The sequence below is a fragment of the Periplaneta americana genome, chromosome 8 (genome assembly GCF_040183065.1).
Source record: "Periplaneta americana isolate PAMFEO1 chromosome 8, P.americana_PAMFEO1_priV1, whole genome shotgun sequence".
Lineage (NCBI taxonomy): Eukaryota > Metazoa > Arthropoda > Insecta > Blattodea > Blattidae > Periplaneta > Periplaneta americana.
The window spans coordinates 94,620,455-94,640,530 of NC_091124.1; the positions used below are offsets into that span (position 1 = coordinate 94,620,455).

General features: G+C 34.5%; 1 protein-coding gene across 2 annotated transcripts in view; it reads right to left on the reverse strand.

Annotated features, from left to right (window-relative positions):
* The window catches only part of LOC138704893 (pseudouridine-5'-phosphate glycosidase-like), a 436,469-nt gene extending 419,031 nt beyond the window's left edge, over nucleotides 1-17,438 (reverse strand). For both annotated transcript variants that reach the window (XM_069833284.1, XM_069833285.1), the window contains exons 1-5: nucleotides 17,144-17,438; nucleotides 16,775-17,033; nucleotides 11,404-11,544; nucleotides 6,089-6,164; nucleotides 3,732-3,874 (exon numbers count right to left, since the gene is read on the reverse strand). In XM_069833284.1, the coding sequence (XP_069689385.1) occupies nucleotides 3,732-3,874; nucleotides 6,089-6,164; nucleotides 11,404-11,544; nucleotides 16,775-17,008 (594 nt within the window). In that variant the 5' untranslated portion in view covers nucleotides 17,009-17,033; nucleotides 17,144-17,438. The remainder of the gene's footprint in view (nucleotides 1-3,731; nucleotides 3,875-6,088; nucleotides 6,165-11,403; nucleotides 11,545-16,774; nucleotides 17,034-17,143) is intronic.
* Nucleotides 17,439-20,076: the final 2,638 nt, after the last annotated feature.

A 20,076-nucleotide genomic window follows, 5' to 3' on the forward strand; every position in this document is an offset into this window, starting at 1 on the left:
AATATAATGTGATGTGATACATTAAAGAAAAAATAAAGTTAATTGTTTAAGGCAAATATAAGAGGATTAATTGAAATACAGATGACGATGTAATATTTGAAGAGAATCCTTGATAATATTTATAAGGACAGACATTACATAATCAAAAGGAATGTGAAGTTCCTTAAGATAATTCCATGTGAATTTGGAAATAGAACCTCTACTGCCAAACAGCAAACCAATGACAGACCATTGTTTAAGAGGGACGTTGTACTTTTGAGAAACATAAGGCAGACAAGGTTCATATATGGACTTCTTCTCAAAAGGAAGCAAAAACGGGCAAAATTGTATTTCACTTCTTTGTTTGAAATATTTCAAAGAATAACCCCTTGAAATTAATGACATAATTTACGGTTTATTCTGTATTATTATAATATATTCTTTAACCTTCCTTTCTAGATGATGTAGAATGACAGAATACCAAAATTCTTACAATTACATCAAAGTGACATTGAAAAATTTCTTTGCAGAACAAAAAATTACATTTGTTCAAATCAAATTTCTACACATTTAAAGGACGAAACTAAAATTCGTTCAATCATTTATTACCAACATTAATTGTAGTAGTAAAAATCACAAATATTTCAAAAGGACCACTACGACAAATAAATTAATGAATAAACCCATACGAATTAGACACCCTTTATTTAAAATTGCCAACAATGCCTTAATTGATTTACCAACACCATCAAATATAATACGCTGCTCTCTTAAACTGACTGAGCATACTGGGAATTAAATCAATGGCTTTCCCAAAACACGCTACGAAATGTTTAATATAAAACAATTTTTATCTCGAAAAGAAGCAAAAACGAGCAAAACTGTATTAAACTTTTTTTGTTTGAAATAAATCAAAGAATAACCCCCTGAAATTATGACATTACTTATGGTTGACCCTGTACAAATATATGGAAAAGAGAATTATAAATAATATACAGTAAAACCTTGAATTACAAACAAAATTCGTTTTGAAAACATGCTCTTAATCCAAAACACTCGAATATCAAAGTGACTTTCTCCATAAAAAACCATGCAAACTCAAATTAATTCGTTTCACAACCTTTTATTCACATAAAATACTGATACAGTATAATTTAGGTAAAATTCAATCATTAGCGCAACACAAATTACTTTACTGTATTTTGTTTTTGAGTGTCTTTCACCTGTTTTACTGCTTAGTAAGCTTCTTGAACATATAAAGAAAATATTCTCACCATCACTAACGGAATCACTTGACTGACTGAAATCTTTAGCTTCAACTAAGAATCTATCCACTGACACCTGCTTCTGCGTCGTCTTTTTTTTAATAGGCTATTTTACAACGCTTTATCAGCATCTTAGGTTATTTAGCGTCTGAATGAGATGAAGATGATAATGTCGGTGAAATGAGTCCAGGGGTCCAGCATCGAAAGTTACCCAGCATTTGTTCATATTGGGTTGAGGGAAAACCCCAGAAAAAACCTCAACCAGGTAACTTTCCCACACTGGGAATCGAACCTGGGTCACCTGGTTTCACGGCCAGATGCGCTAGCTGTTACTCCACAGGTGTGGACTCTTCTGTGTCATTTTGAGGATTTTGTGGAAATGTGACATTGCGTTGTCATTAAACAGATTTATCGTATGCACTGCTACAACCTTAACAGGGTGGTGAATTTGAAAAAAAATTTGTACTGCTTCCCACTTTTCACACACCTCTTTAATAACATTTTCTTTTCTCCTCTTCCTCCTCAGACGAAGCAAGTTACATACAAATCATGCTGCTCGTATTGCAAGACATCGCTCCTTTATCAAACAAAAATGTTTCCTCATTGTTCACTCGTTTTGCAAAACACTTGCAAACCAAGTTACTCGTAATCCAAGATTTTATTGTATTTTGAATTAATAAAAATAATAAAATATTGTTATAAGTACAGAGAAGAAAAATCCAATTATTGACTCTTAGAATATAAGTACTTAATATTATGACCTGTGTAGTATACCCATGATGCACTCGGTGATCACTGCCACCATGCCAAGCCAATATGATATATGATGGTAACTTATGTATCGCAAGGTGATTCAGAAGTATTAAAATTAAAGGGCTGTGGATAAACTAAATGCTTATAAAACAGTAAAAGTATTGAGTTACTCCACATAGGTAATTGCCTTAGAAATTAAAATATGCTCCAAAACATTAAACCAAGACAGAGGATTGATACTGAGCAAGACATGGAAACCGATTTTATATGTTCTTTAAAACACAGAGGAGAAGAATTTAATATATATTCCAAACATTACTTACCGAAATAACTGGATATACTATTTACAGCTAATGAAAATTTTACATCTTATGTTAAGAACTGCAAAACCATAAATAAATTGGTAATAGAAGCATTGAACTTCAAAGACACCTCCAACAAAAAACTTTAGGAAAAATTAATAGGGCTTAAAATTATATACTACAATTACTTTGGTCTACCGAGTTAGCTCTGTGGTAGCGCATCTGCCTCCAGACTAACAGCCCGGGTTCGATTACCGGTGGGGTCAGAAATTTTCCTGTAAAATTTCTACCTCGGGACTAGGAGAGATGGTGGTGTACAACATTTAATCACTAAATTGTGCACCAATATGCCTGGGTTAAATCCCAAATCTCTTTGCAGTGCATATGAAGAGAAGGCATATGTCACTGCTGATAGTGATTCGTCTGTAGGATGGGGACATTAAGCCTGACAGCCCCCTTGGTGCTATTCGACAGGAGTAGGCTATGTGTCGGCACCGGGTTTCTCCTTCTCCCTTCCTCACTTCATCATCATCCACACCCATTCTCTATACTACACTTACACGAACACTTACATATACACTCACCCTAGTACACAACATAACTCTTCACAGATACACATCATGCATAACATGGCCCGCCAAAATGGTGTGCAACTTCAAAATGGGTTGCAGTCCTGCCATCTATTCGCAATATGCGGAACCCGAATCATGCGCAAGCACACACACACAAAATTACTTTGAAAAATTAAAATTCCTAAAGCTTTTTGGTAGGTAGATCAAGAAGGGACATGTGTACTCTTGGAACTTTCTATGCGATGTCATATTCCATATTGTCATTTCTTTATCAATTAGGAGACAAGGCTTCTGAAATCACAGTTTTCAGTTGCATCAACAAACTTATGGTTGAGGATTTGGGCTGAGAAGATTTAGAAGCTCTTTTGACTGTCAGCATGAAATGGGAACTTCTGGTATGGGTAGATAGAACTCTGGCAATTTTGCAGCAGCTGCTACCACCATCCCCTATTCTTCTTATCTTCATAATCTTCCTCTTTACCTTTATTTTCGTCATCTTTTTCTTCTTCTACTACTCTCCTCCTCTTTTATATTTTGTACTTTTAAGTTTGTTGTGGCTTCAAATTGTTATCTTACTTTAATATAGTGGTTGTTTGTTTCATAATATCAGTAGTATAATATAAAAGTATGTGTCAACTAATGATGACTTTTGGTATGAAAATAAAGTTGCACTGTTGAGAACAGAACAATAGCCATCAGCCTTGTATCTATATCAGAAGAATTTTCAAACTTAATACGCTTCAAACAAGAGTTAATATGCACATCATTATGTATTAGGCCTACCACAAATTATACAAAAAAGCACAATGTCAATAATCTACTTAAATTTTACTTATGTTGTTTCAAATAAAGAAACTTACCAGGTACTCTAGTGTTTTCTCTATATCCAGAATAGATTTAATTCCACTAGATACTACAGCTATAGAATTCCTTCCAAGTTCCATTAGATCTGTGCTTATATCCATTGTAGTCTCACCACCTCGATGTACACCTCCTAAACCACCTGTAAAATACATTTGTTTGGTAAAGCTCCCTGTAAAGCAGACTTGAATAATTTCTAACCGAGCTACCCAGGAACTTCACCCGACACAGTCTCAATTTTTCCCTTTACATCCACATAATTCGAGTGGGTTGACAAGATGCCAGAAATTATTCAGGTTTACATACTGTTAAGAAAAGACATCTGTCCTAAATCCAACTGTAAATAAATCATTAACACAGCTCTTATAATTTCCGTGCAGTAAGCATTTCAAATTCTGCACTGTTTGAGACATCCTAAACTCTGTACATACCTCCTCACCGACACTTGGGGAAGGATGTAGTTCTATATCAAAATAATGTAAGTTACATACAAAGCAGATACATATAACTAAGAGTACAAATGCACTGGACGCATTGGGCTTGGAGGTAAGTTGTCTATCATTGTGGAGTAACAATATGTCTGACCATGAAATGAACGGGTCTGGGTTCAAATTCTGAATGGGACAAGATAACAGGTTGAGGTTTTTTCCATGATAATCTCTCAACCAATTGAAGCAGAATTGTTGGGTAACTTTCGATGTTGAACCTCGGACTCATTTTGCCATCATTAATTCAAGTACAAACGTTCTAGTTTCAAAATGGTTGAAGGCAAAGTGAGATTCGGCTGAGAATGATAATTTGATAGTTGAAAATAAGAACATTTGTTGAGAACAATGTAGATACAGTCAACTCTGGATATAGTGAACTCAGTTATAGTGAACATTCAGCTATAGTGAACCTAAATCGTTGGTCCTGACCCGCATACATTGAAAAGTACATTAATATTTCCGTTTATAGTGAACCCTCGCTTCGGTTATAGTGAACCTAGTATCCTGAAAAATTCTTATTTGAAGTCAGACCTTCTTGTATAAAATTGAAAGAATGTGTCGAGAACAACATTCTAATAAGTTTCTTACTCCTTTAGTCAAACGACAAAGGTAGAATTAGTGATTCCTAGACAATGTGCTGTACTGTAAATCCAGGCAACACGTAACGACCTTGCCTCACTCCACCATCGAAGGGTTGCCATTCTGTTCTCAGACACTCTACGCTACTGTTATTTCTAATCCTCCACAGTCAAAGGCTTGCCTTTTGTTCTCATAAACATTTCCACTATGATGGATAGCATCGAAACAATGGAAAATGAAATTGCCTTCTTTTCTTAAAAGGGGACGAACATTACGTCCAAAGCATAAATGAAGGTAAGATTTCGATGGCTTTCAAACTCCATCAACCCACTCCCAGTTTCCATTAAGTTACCCGGGAAATTCCAAGGCTGAGTACACAGTCACACCATAACAGCGTTTGTCATTTCTACCTGACCAGTCTGTTTCTAGTGTACCAACAGTACTGTATAAAAATGTCGAAGCGTAAAATGTTTTCTTTGGAAGTCAAGGCGAATATTATAAGTGACACTGAATGTGGTCTTTCGCAAGCGGACCTGGGTCGACAGCATAGTTTACATACATAAATCAACTGTGAGTAACAGTATACAGTGTAATCCATTCCACAAAAATTAAATATTTTATTTTCTTGTTCACAATTTCATTCATTTCTGTAATTTAAGGTTAGGGGAGAGACACTTCGGATATAGTGAACGAAATATGCAAATCCGCACAGGTTCACTATATCCGGAGTTGACTGTATGTCAGCTTTTTCAACTGTAGCATGCATTTAAACTGATAGTATAATGCATACTCTAAACAAGGTTTCTGTGAGTGAATGATGTCATTAGATGACATAATCAAGGTTCCATAGCCGTGTAAACATCAGCAAAGATGAAGCTTACTCACAATTGAAATAAAATTTGGAATAACATTTAAGCAATATAAATGAACAAGTATAAATGTATAATCTATGTTGAATTTCCAGAAGAAAATATTTCCTTCATGTACCGGTAGGAAAAAGGATGGCTAATTACGACAATTATACTTGTGGGGAAAAGAAAAAGCCAGATCATCTTATGTAAATAAGTTTTACAATTAATGAAAAAGCTTTATCAATAATCCATACGTTTAAAACTACCATTTTACTTCAAATAACTTACACAAACAAAAATAATGAGAAATCACATTCAGTATAATTACTTAGTGAGAACATACTTGTAGTAATTTAAGGCCAAATTTGAGAATTGTTGATCTGAATGTCTTAAATTATGTTTAGAAATTAATATATTTTTTTAAAACTTATACATTACCTGTGGCAAATACTTTAATTCCTACAGTGTTGGCCACCATAATAGTCCCAGCAACAGTTGTACCACCATTCAAACCCTGAAATTTATTTAAAAGGAGAAAAATAAATGTGAAAAATAAACAAAACTCTTATAAAATATAAACATTTAAAACTATTTTTTATAAATAATGTAATAATTTAATATTTACAATATTTGAAAATAAACTCAAAATTATAAATTCCTTAAACTTTAATAAAGTTAGGTACAATGTCAGTCATATGGCTAGACAATTAGCTTTCCATGCTGGAAACTCAGGTTCATATCTTAGGAGGGCCAAATGGGAATTTGTTACGGACAAAAATAGGAATGAATAGATTACAATAGACATGTTAAATTATATTCATTTTATGTATATTTTAATTACTTAGAAATGAATAGGTTAGTCATTATTCCACTTATTTTTCACAATCACCTCAGTCAGTACTACTGACCCATAACCTTACAAACCAGTACTATATTACATTAGGGTGACCAGATTCCCAAAATAAAAAAACGGGACACTTATTAAAGTTGTCATGAATCAACATTTCATCTAAACATTCATTATTACTTGTGTTTATATAATGTCAGTGAACAATAAGATCCAAATTTATTTCTTTTAAAGTAATAAAATAACTAGGCTATAGGCCTAATAATTATACATAATAGAGTAGCATGGATACTTGGCTGAAGTCATTGTTAACCATTTTTTTATATTGCAACTAGTCTGAATTAATTAGGTTAACTTAGCTGTTTAAAAATACTTCAGGTTAATTGGACCTTACATTATATCCATGTCAATGTATTCTGAACTTGTTTCATAACAACATTTTTTGCCTCATATTACCTTTCAACTATTTTAACATTCTCCATCAAGATGAACTGTACAATCAGCATCATATTTCTTCGATGAGTGAATTTGCTCTAAAGTGTTGGCCTTTCCTTCAGGAAACTATAGAAGTCCATGCAAGACACATTTTTGAAATGATATTTTGTGATTGACTATGCCTTTATTGAATTTATTATGGTGACATCTGATGAAAACAATATAGAATTAATCAATGTTTTACGTGATTATTAAATAAAATAAAAGAAAAATAAATATTTCAACAATAATTTAGGGAAACTGGACACCATTTTTAAAAATGGAACATTTGATGTCCTGAGCATACTTTTCTCGGGATAGGGGACAAGCTGAAAAAAGGGACAATTCCATTAAAAACAGGACGTCTGGTCACCCTATTATACCCTATGGTGCATAACAGGAGTTACCTATCTATTTGATCAAACACCCGAGCTAAAATTAGGTATGCATTTAGGAGAAGGCTAGGCAGGCAAGATAGCCAGCTAGGCAGACTATGGCACAGTGAGTGTTCACTATGTGCAGTATGGTCTCCTCTGATTGGCTGCCAAGTTACATTATGGCTGCATTCTTAAGATGTTCAAAATGGTTTTTTCCAGCAATCCATTTTCCTTAACAAGCTGTGAGTTATATTTCTGTTAATTTATTTCCTTTAACTATGGCTCAATGAGTCCTGCGCTGTAGCATCGTGATCTAAAGCATCATGCCTAGGATTCATGTTATGGAATGTGCGCTGGTTCAAGTCCTCATGAGTAAGGAATTTTCTCATAAAATTTTGGCCAGTGTATGGGACCAGTGTCTACCCAGCATGTGATGAATTTGGGGTGCTATTATAGGTAGCAAAATCTGGTTACGGAAACCAGTTATAATAAGGTATTTTCTTTTAAATTCCAAAAAGTGAGAATATGATTTAATTGTACTATGAAATTAAAGTTTGCAATTAATTTTGCATAGAACATAGCTATTCACATATTAATATCACTTATACATCTCCTTCAATTCTCTTTTTGACACTTCTTGCCTCAGATATGCAACCTCTCCTATGAACCTCTGAGGATAATCTGTATGGGTGATCAAGCTGCCACACACCCCTCGGGATGGTAATATATGAATGATGATGGAGCAATTGTGGAGTTAATTGGTTGGAGTGATTGAAGTACTGGGAGAAAAAATGTCCACCACAAATTTCACTGGCACTGCAGGGTTTTGATACCCTTGGTCACTTTGGTGAAATAAGTGTACTATTTATGAAAAATCGGTATTTCAAATTGGTATTGATATTAAAGGTTTAAAATAAGACGCTAAGTTTATTACTATGAGAGTCATTCTGAAAATAATGCCTCCTATTTATTTTCATGGACATTATAATAGATACAGAGAGCATAATAACCGAACCAGGGTAGTTCGCACAATGAAAGTTGGCCAAAAAGAAAATTCACCCAAAAAATTTGCTCAATAATACTAATCCAGGAATATTCACCCAAAATGATTACACTCAACAGCTTCCATTCTCACCTTCACTCACGGAAAATTCATCCAGTGTGATAAAGTTTCCGTGGTAACATTGCAACATGATACTACCATCAGACAATCTTTCGGTAAATTGCTATCTTCAGCATTTGTTCCTGTCGAAGATGTACCAGTGCATTTTCATACTGTTCTCTAGATACTGCCCAAACGGATGACAGATTTCGTCAAATATTTCAAGGCCACCTACATTAAGATTACTGCAAGAGGTCGTTGACCTGCTGCAGAAGCTCGATATCCTTCTCACTTATGGAATCAGTTCCAAGCAGCTAGATCCAAAGAACCACACACAAATAATAACACAGAAGCATGGCACAATCACTTCCAGAACATTGTTTGTAAGCAACATTCCACTATATAAAGTCATACATTATTTAAAGAAACAGCAAACCGATGTCACACTATGATACAGGAGTTGGGTCTAGTACGAACAACAAAAAAGAAAATATAAACGCTTAAATATAAAGTTGTATTACTGCTACGGAAATAAAATTTCTAAGGAGAGTAGTAGGGAAAACCAGAAGAGATAGAATCAGAAATGAAAGAATCCGAGAAGAGACTGGACAGAGGAAAGCTATGAGCATGGTAGTGGAGGAACACCAATTGAAGTGGTATGGCCATGTTAAGAGAATGGGAGAGGAAAGGAAAGTAAAACAGGTTTTTGAAATGCGAGTGGAAGGAAGATATGGAAGAGGAAGACCACGTATAACATGGAAGGATAGACTTGAGAGAATTGGACAGAAACATGGGAAGATAATGGGAGAAATGAAGAGATTGAGTAGTAATAGACAGGAGTGGCAGAGATGGATAGACCGAGGTTACCCCGACGCTTGACAGCATAAGAGATAGAAGAAGAAGAAGAAGAAGAAGAAGAAGAAGAAGAAGAAGAAGAAGAAGAAGAAGAAGAAATATAAGGCTGCAAAGTATTTCACAAAGGTATGATGAATTCAAAGACAAAGGACGTGTTGTTGAATATTTGCATGTCCATGGTTACAACATTCAAATCTGAAGAAATCCATCCAAGACTAGGTTTCTGCAATAAAATAGGCCTACAGTTTTTCAGAAGATATATAAACCATTCAAAACTACGTTCCACTTAAATTATTGCATTATCAACGAATAAAATTTAAAAAATAATAATATATATGAATTTTCTTTGTTCTAATTTTCTCTTGGGCCAATTTATTTGGGTGCATTCTTCGTTGTGTCAATCGTCCATGAGTCAAATTTCATTTGGGTCAATATTCTTTGTGTGAAGTAGCACCGAACCCATAATAACACAATTAAATAGAGCAAGATTTCAACTACATACAGTTATTTTCCACATAGTCACCACAAGTCACTATGCACTTTTGCCAACAATGAATAAGAGCCTGCATGATGTGGACGTAAAAATTTGAACCAACAGAAGCAAACCACTTCCTTACAGCTGCAATGACAGCATCCTTGTCTTTTCATAGGTCTAAAGAGATGAAAGTCTGAAGGCACTAAATCCGGACTATATGGTGGATGTGATAGACTGTTCAGTCAAATTTTGCATGGCTGTGAAACTGTATGGAGATTGGCATTATTGTGTTGCAAGCAAAAGACTATCTCCTTCTCTGACCTAACTGAATTAGCATTTAGAATTGACAATTTCTTCAGACTCCAGGACATCCAAAACAACCTCACCCTGCCTATTCCAAAAGACTGCCATTTTCTCCTCTGTCGAAACACACTACCCACTACCTCACTGTGCTCACATCCACTATATAGTCTCCGTAAGCCTTTAGCAAGCATTGATGGATGTCAATGGGTACAATTTGTTTGGCAGTAAGGAATTCAGTAACATATCTCTGTTTTGTATGCACCTCTATGTCAGATGTCATTTTCGTAGACTGCCCTGCTGCTGCTATTTATCGCATGAATACCAAACTAACAGGTCATTAACGTGAAAGTTCAAAATTTACTAAAACACCACTAACATCCAGCTCGGACATTATAGGTCAACACAAATAATAGGAGGCATTAAATTAGGAATGACGCTTGTAGCTTGTCAAACAACCAGTAGTACTGGGAAATCAGACTATTGAGGGGAAGATTGTAAAATAATATGTTTTTGAAAATTCGCTCACACATAATGGAGACTAGAAGCAGCTAATTCTTCAACAGAAAACTTGTTAACTGATATTGAAATTGTGGCAAGAAACGATTTCTAAAAATAGATTTGTGACTAAAGACTGAAAAAGTTTATACACAGAAATGTAATTTTATAATTTGTTCTTTCACAAAAGGATTCCCAATACATTAATTTCAAAAAGTAAACAAAGCAGTTACCCTTTAAGCCTAAATCTTTTTTGTCAGAAGAAGTTTTTCAACTGGAAACATAAATCTTTTATTTTTTTTTTACAAATAAATAAAATCTCTTTCTTTTATTAATTTCTGTAATAGTTACGAATAAATGTTTGTCTAATCATGTAAAGGAAAATATACCACCATTTTCGACCAATACCCATACTGTGTTACTCTGTTTTTCAAATAAAGATTACTAACTTTTTTGTATAAAAATGATTATATTCACAATACGCATCATTCTAAAAAAAATTTATTTGTGTACACTGAATATTTAACAGCAAAAATGAGCTTTATTAACAGAAAAGAATTTAGTTTTTTATTTGTCCTACCTAACTTAAATGTATTTCCAAAGGAATTTTAGAAGATGCTTTATTATTCTTTACACTTTATTTTTAGGAATTATGCTCTTTTATATATATATTTAAAATTTATATTTTATAGACCCTCAACCAACATGATTCTGGTCAAAAGTAGCAAACCTACGAGCAAAAGTCATGCTTTTCATACATTAGGGTTGCCTTAATGATGAATGTTGAAAATGAGTTCAAGCATAATAATCTATATATCATCATACCTTGCTCAAAACATACGGAAAATCTCTCCTAGATGTCTTGATAGCAGGCACATTTAAACTGGCAAAATCTGCTAATATTTCTGGATCAAGACCAACTTTGATGCGACCTCCAATAATAGCTATTGTTGCTGGCACTGCCCCCTACAGAAAAAAAAAAAACATAAAATACTGTAAAGAACATATCATGTTAGGAGTAAATCCACAAACGATTAAGGAAAATACGGGAATTTTACTTGAAGCAAGTAAAGAGATAGGTTTGGAAGTAAATCCCGAAAATACAAAGTATATGATTATGTCTCGTGACCAGAATATTGTACGAAATGGAAATATAAAAATTGGAAATTTATCCCCTGAAGAGGTGGAAAAATTCAAATACCTGGGAGCAACAGCAACAAATATAAATGATACTCGAGAGGAAATTTAAACACAGAATAAATATGGGAAATGCCTGTTATTATTTGCTTCAGAAGCTTTTATCATCCAGTTTGCTGTCAAAAAATCTGAAAGTTAGAATTTATAAAACAGTTATATTATTGGTTGTTCTTTATGGTTGTGAAACTTGAACTCTCACTTTGAGAGAGGAACATAGGTGAAGGGTGTATGAAAATAAGATGCTTAGGAAAATATTTGGGGCTAAGAGGGATGAAATTACAGAAAAATGGAGAAAGTTACACAACACAAAACTGCAGGCATTGTATTCTTCACATGACATAATTAGAAACATTAAATCCAGAAGTTTGAGATGGGCAGGGCATGTAGCACGTATGAGCGAATCCAGAAATGCATATAGAGTGTTGGTTGGGAGCCCGGAGGGAAAAAGACGTTTGGGGAGGCCGAGACATAGATGGGAAGATATTAAAATGGACTTGAGGGAGGTGGGATATGATGATAGAGACTGGATTAATCTTGCTTAGGCCTCAAAATCTGTGCTTCATTGGCTGGTCATGATAATATCTTTGAAAAATATTGGAGTGCAAGAGGTCAAATGACTTTATTGTCATTAGAAAACAACAACATTAGAACACAACAACAACAATCTTGCTCAGGATAGGGACCAATGGCGAGCTTATGTGATGGCAGCAATGAACCTCCGGGTTCCTTAAAAGCCAGTAAGTAAGTGAGTAAGTAAAGAACATATCACATAATTCAACAATACAGAGTGAAACTATCTAGCGATAATCAAGACAAAATCTAAACCACACACAGTAGGTAGGTATGTGTTGAAATCAGCAGTGAGCCATCTCTTTCATTATTCTAGTGGGAAAATTTGTAAACATACTCTGTTGAACAAAAGAATTCTATGTACAATACTTCTCTAAACTGAGCATTATAGAGATATTAAAGAAAATATACGAAACCAAACCAATCTATAATTTACATGACTTGAAAATCTGAGTTTAATTTATGATCAGTATGTCTAGAAATAATCAAGACATTGTTTCACAAGATGACAGAATTCTGAAAGATATGCTGACGAATTCTGACTTTATTCTTTAGTAAATTGAAAGGAGAGAATGATATCAGGAAGATATTTGTTAATCATATGATTATTATTTGCATGGAAAAATATTGTGTGTATAATATTTAAAAGAAAACATGGTAAGGAGGTCAACACAGCTTGAGTCAACCAGTTCTTTCCGAACATTTACTTGCAACCACTATGCTCAGATGATGCTGCTTTTATACAGTGTTTTTCAGTGAGCTGTCCTACATTTTAATTCGTCATAAGGTTTGGTGGGTCACGAAACAACGTCAGTCACAAATCAAATAACTTGCAGTGTTAAGTATCGAAATGTGGTTGGTTTATAAATAATGTTTAGTTAGTTTGAATACTGAACGAAAGTGAATGTCTGGCAGTGTTCTTAGATAGCTATGGGTAATATTATAACAAAATAGTAGGCCTATGCTTTCAACTGTAGTAACTTGTGAAGTCAAAAATATTAACAGAGAGAAGGAAGCGATATTTGGCATTCGTGCATTTCTGGTGACTTTTGGACTCATGTTCAATGACAGTTGATGCGGATGCTTCAAAACCAAACAGCATTTTAAAGCCTTAGATATTACTTTCCTCTGCTAGACGAGGGGAAACAATGGATAAAAGATCATTTTGTAGAAGATGATTTAAAGTGAATCTAACATCAGCACAGGATAATTCCCTGAAAGAGTTCTCGTATGACTCATTGCTAAAACCAGTGATTCATGAGACTAATTCAGTCTTATTTTTAATTAAAATACTCTGAGGTATAGTCGGAGGCACCGATTTTGGCAAATGACCTCGATGACATTTCCAGTAGGCGAGCCAATATTGTTTGTGTAAGCTGCGAGAATGAGATGCGATAACATTCTGAGTCGTTCATATTTCCACGGTACAGTCCTACTCAAAGAATACTTTTAATAAATGTAAATGACTTCCGTTCGCGATGATTTTACAATACGTCTCCTACATTTTCTAAATTAAATTAATTCTTAATTAAAAGAAAAAAGCATTGCATTGCGCATATATATATAATCCTACCCTTACCAGATCAATATACAAGATTTGTCCAGTAATAATCTAGGGATCGTCTACTGGTGGTGCGACAATTCAAGTTAATAAAATTACGATTCTTCTTAATAATCAAAATATAATTTGGTTAATTGGGTAAAATTGCATGCTGTGGAAGTTAGATTTATATAAGAGTATAATAAATAGGATTGTAATGGATATTACAAGAGCAATAATTTCTTCACACGCACATTGTCAATAGAACAGAGAAGAAAGCATTTTAAAATATTCGAAATCGTACAAAATATCGGAGAAACCAATTTTCCCTGCACAAATTGCACCAATTGAAAAATATAATTACCATTCACAATAAATACTGTATTTTATGGTTTCTAAAAAGTTGTTTATTAATCTAGAGGTATTGGCTGATGACTATACCAAATTCCAGCACAACATTCATTCAGAATATGTAGAAATTACACTTTGGATTTTACTAAATGCATAGGCCTACTATCAAAAGGTGTTACATACCCCCTTAAATACTGTACATGTGTTACCTGTGCGATATCCAATGTTCAATTTTTTAAAATATAATTCATAATATTGAAACTGCCATATTGAATTCGCACAAATTGTATTATTCGTAACTTTCGTCTCGAAAATCCCTAAGATAACTATTTTAATTTTTCACCCATTTTTTTCCCACTCCACCACTTTAGGGACAAAGTCGGACTAAATAATACCTTATTCGTATTCTGTGATCGCAAAGATCCCCAGATAACGACTTTCATTGAGATCGGATGACATGAGATTTCTCACTCCCTTCTGCCTTTTCATCAGTACCTTAGGATATGGTATTTAAAAAAATCTAAGAATGTTTAACCAATATTGTAGAGAGAAACCTTCATTTTAAATTTTACGTCTCTAGTTAAATATAGTTTAGTGAAATTGAATTTTTTTACTTTCCTTATACATTTTAGGAACAATTCTGAGAGATCAGATGAATAGTCTAACCCAATTTTATGAGTGAATCTTTGTTTTAAATTTAAAGGCTGCATGTCTGCTGGTTAAAAAAAATTAATCAGTATAATTATTTTGATCATTACTGCCTCCCCATTTTCCATCCCTTAACGTTCAGTATTTCGTAAAACTCAGTCTTATCTATTGACTAAGGATTAACATATTTCCATATACATATATATTTCCATATATAAAAGATTATATTTCCATTTCGTACAATATTCTGGTCACGAGACATAATCATATACTTTTCGGGATTTACTACCAAACCTATCGCTTTATTTGCTTCAAGTAAAATTTCCGTGTTTTCCCTAATCGTTTGTGGAGTTTTTCCTAACATATTCACGTCATCCGCATAGACAAAAATCTGACGTAACCCGTTCAATTCCAAACCCACTCTGTTATCCTGAACTTTCCTAATGGCATATTCTAGAACGAAATTAAAAAGTAAAGGTGATAGTGCATCTCCTTGCTTTAGCCCGCAGTGAATTGGAAAAGCATCAGATAGAAACTGGCCTATACGGACTCTGCTGTAAGTTTCATTGAGACACATTTTAATTAATCGAACAAGTTTCTTGGAAATACCAAAGACACATTATAGGCTACTGTAATACTTGTTTAGTTTTTGGAGGTGACTGTCCAGAGTGCACAAATACTCGGACGTGCATGTTTACTCTTATGTCCTACCCATTCCACTGCGACAGAGATAACAGCCGATCTTGCAGCGGTGAGGACTCGCTCTCCAATTCACATCAAGAAAATCCATCTGCCAAAATCCCTGGTGCGACCTATACTTGATGGGTTTTTCAACAAAATATTTGTGTAAGCATGTCTTTTCAACCTTGGTGTACTCGAAAAATAAATATAGAAACAAACTGTCAGTAGAAAGTAATTTGAAATTGAAATTTACATCCTTCAGTCCTGATACAGATTTACTGACTGAAAGCAGTGTCACATATCAGTCACATTTTTTTTTTTTTTTTTTTTTTTTTTTTATTAGACTTATTGGAAAACGTTACAAGAAATGATTGGAGACCATAATAGGGCACTAGATCTACTACTAGAAAGGAGAAGGATGGTAATGGTGATGGTGAGAAAGAGGAGGAGGAGGAGGAGGAGGAGGAGGAGGATGAGTAGGAGTAGGATGGCGACATCTTTATATTTATCATGTTTAGCAAGAGGGTCATACCATAAGTCATGGCAACTATATTATATCAGCAGGAATAGAAATTCGCGATATTCGATTGAAGATCATTGGAATGTGCTTCACAATGCTAATACCAAACTGGGTCCAGGTACAGGATTCAATGGGTAAGGGAAATTGAAAAATGTATAAAATGTTTTATTATGGACAAAAGGAAACAAAGTACATTACTCACAGCTAACAGCCTTCACTGCTGTGTCACAATGGAGAGAGTACAAGTGAGGCTCTCTAACCTTTAATGCTTTGCCTATTCTGGAAAAATTAATACGGAAAGTCCGTTCAGTGCCTCTGTCAACTGCCGCGTGTGAACGAGGTTTCAGCATTGCTCATAGCATCAAAACTGCCGAAAAAAATAGTTTGTTGGTGAAAACTTTAAGAGTCTCTAATGACAATTAAACTTAATGGGTCGCCATTGAATTTGTGGGATACCTTTACAGTCGCAGATACATGGGTCACCTCCAGACATCATTCGGCAGATCAGTCTCAGTCGCTAAAGGAAAGGAGGAAGGAGCAGTACCACCTCAAAATTTTTCTTTAAGGTAAGCTTACTTTCATTTGACATATTTTAACACCTACTTTTCTTTTAAAATGGCAAAATTCATACCTACATCATATGCATAGTCCTTATTCACAATCCAAATGTCAACCAAAATACTGTTTACCTCCTTTCTGACAGTTTCCTCAACTTGCTGAGCCACTTCAAGATTTTGAGGATATGGCATTCCATGTGTAATTATTGTCGATTCCAATGCAACGACAGGTCTGTGGTTTCTCAATGCTATTGAAACGTCTGACGAAACATCAATACAGCTTGAACAGTTATATCTACTCATTTTACGTTTCAATAAATACCAGGCAGCACGATTTCGTAATATGTGTGTCATTTTTATCTGCATAAACTATTTCTGTTTATCTAATGACCTGTAAACAGATAAATTAAAATAAATTAACATAACCTCAGTGGAAATCCATTTTACTTATTATTTCTGCGTTTATTTTAGTTTTCAATCACAAACTAATTTACTACTTACCTATAATTGAACAAAATATTAACTTACTAAATTACTTTTAACCTAATCGAAGCTACAGAGCATCATAAAAATATGACAGTGACAAAACGAGACGTTCGTAACTACGTGTTCACGACTTACAAATGTATATTATAAATATCACTCAGGGCAAGAAATAATTAACGCAATGTTCCCTGAAAGTTACGGAAACTAACGTACACGAAAAATATAATATAAACACTACCGGCACGACCGAAGAAAATTGCCGCGTTCTACACGTGTATCTCACGAGACTAGCCAACACGCGAAAACTCCATTACCGCACGCATTGTCGCCAACCCATGCTTAATAAAAATGGCTGTCTAGTAGTACAAAATAAAGCTAAAAATAGCTAAATGTAGATGCACCAACATTTGCACTATTATCTGAACTATTAGCAGATTCTTCATTATTACGGAAACCCCTGATCACGATCAGAGCTGAAACGTTTGTGTGTTTTTTTACCTTGTACGGAGGAGGGACCCCAAGACTCTTGCAACCTAAGGCTTATTGTGCTTACCAGTCCTATTCTATGAACGACTGGATAGCCGAACAGCCCTCGCTCTTGTACAAGTAATTACAGCACACCGCACCGTTAATTTAACCTGAACTATTGTATTTTTTTTTATTTTAGTAGGTTATTTTACGACGCTTTATCAACATCTTAGGTTATTTAGCGTCTGAATGAGATGAAGGGGATAATGCCAGTGAAATGAGTCCGGGGTCCAGCACCGAAAGTTACCCAGCATTTGCTCTTATTGGGTTGAGAGGAAACCCTGGAAAAAACTTCAACAAGGTAACTTGCCCCGACCGGGACAAGGTGGTCCACCTGGTTTCGCGGCCAGACGCACAGGTGTGGACGGAGCTATTGTAATGGATGATGATGATGATGATGATGATGATGATGATGATGATATGTGAATTAATGATGGTGAAATGAGTTCGAGGTCCAACGCCGTAGTAAGTTACCCAGCAATTCTGTTTCTGGATTAATAAAACGTTTATTTCCATTTTGTTCTGTACTTTTAGAAAAGGACCGGATATCCCACAGATCCATTGTCACACAATGACCTCTCTCTACAAAATATTCCAAGCTTGTCCCAATTCTTTCTTAACTATACTGTAAAAAAATTAATCGCATAATGAATGCTTATGTTTTGAAACATAATATTTTCGTAAACGTTAATTTGTACATTAATTTGAAAATCTATTATTAATCTACAGAATTATGTCTTTTTTTCATACTTAATACTTCAAAGAGACAGTAGCCTTATCACTTGGACCTGGGGGAGGGTATATTAAGAAAAATATCGAAACGGAAACCGATTTTTCAGGTTTTCATACTGCAAATCTACCTTAAGCCTAAGCTCTTTCGGTATCTATAGGATGAACATTGCCGAGTTAATCAATGGAGAGCAGTGTTGAGAATTATAACAACTAAATATCGTAAAATATGCAGAAAATATGCATTTATAAATGTCGAAATGTGCACTGTGACCATAGGTGGAGAGAGAACCGTTTCTTTGGGGGCAAAGCAAAATCTTAGAATCCCCATATAACGGAGCTATGGGGGACATCTTTTACCTCCTCTCCCATTATAGATTAACCGTGGCACAACAATCGATATATGATCATTTAGTAAAGGTATTTTCGGGGAGCATGTTTCATATAGTGTTACATCCATAGCCGCGATGTATCGGACCGAGTTGTATAGGGCTTGAATTGTAGGTCAACTACAAATTATAATAGGGCATAACTTAAAACAATCTCCCTCTTTTTCTCTCTCATACAGAAACATATGCATGCATCAATAAAACTACGTAAAAGTGCTAACAGAAAAATTTTCATATGAAGCTTACCTTCCTGAAGATATCATAAGAAATGTAGACTCTAATTATTTATACATCTTGATTACACAACTTTTAACACTATATCACTTCGGAAAACGTATTATGTGTCTTTCTCGTGTTAAATTATCGTGTCTAATTATTTTATTTAATCTCGTCTTTAAGTTTACACATTTTACTGGAATCACGTTTCTTATTTCTGCGTTGTTCTGCAGTATGTTATTCATAAATCTCCAAGTGGCGGCCTGAACACCTGCAGACTTCTGACATATGAGTACAGGCTGTTACAAAAAAAAAAACATTACAGTACTTCCATTCCTCAAGTGAGGTATAGAAATTCTTATACTTTCAGAAATTTAAAATAAATATGAGTATTATAGTCCAGACACATGATCTGAAGACATTAATTCATCAATTTAAGCACAGAAACTTAATCATAAACAAAAGCAAAATAGATCTTTTGAATTCAATATTTTCTAGCTTTTATAGGTAAAAAAAAGTTCAGACATATTTGGGGAGGCAGTGCCCCCTTGCCTCCCCCCCTGCCCCATAACTTCGCCTATGACTGTGACTAAATGTTGAAGAGCCGGCAAACATACCACAGTATAGGATCCTACGAAAACAGTAATTACTAGTCATATAATTGGAAATATTCAAATTATTGGGAATAAAGAAAAACACTGTCACTTTAATTTCTTAATTATTCCCTTATTGGCTATTGCTAACTTAATTAAAACCAATTTGACACAGACAATTTATTTTATCTTATGACAGCATGACTTTGTAACACAATACTCTTTTTCATGTTTTTTAGGATTCAGGTTGTTTCTCCTGCCCATAAATATAAACTTGTACACAAAAAAAGTTCTTACTAGGTCTATATTAGGGGACAAAACTTACAATTCGGCAACACGGTAGGATTAACGTCCAAATCACTACCGTATCCTTGAAGCACTTCGCTAATTTCCCTCTACATCTTCAGACCATCATTCTTTATGTTCGCTGACGCCGCGTTTTCTCAACAAAATTTATTCAGAACTCCTTGATTTGACTTGCGGAATATGTAGG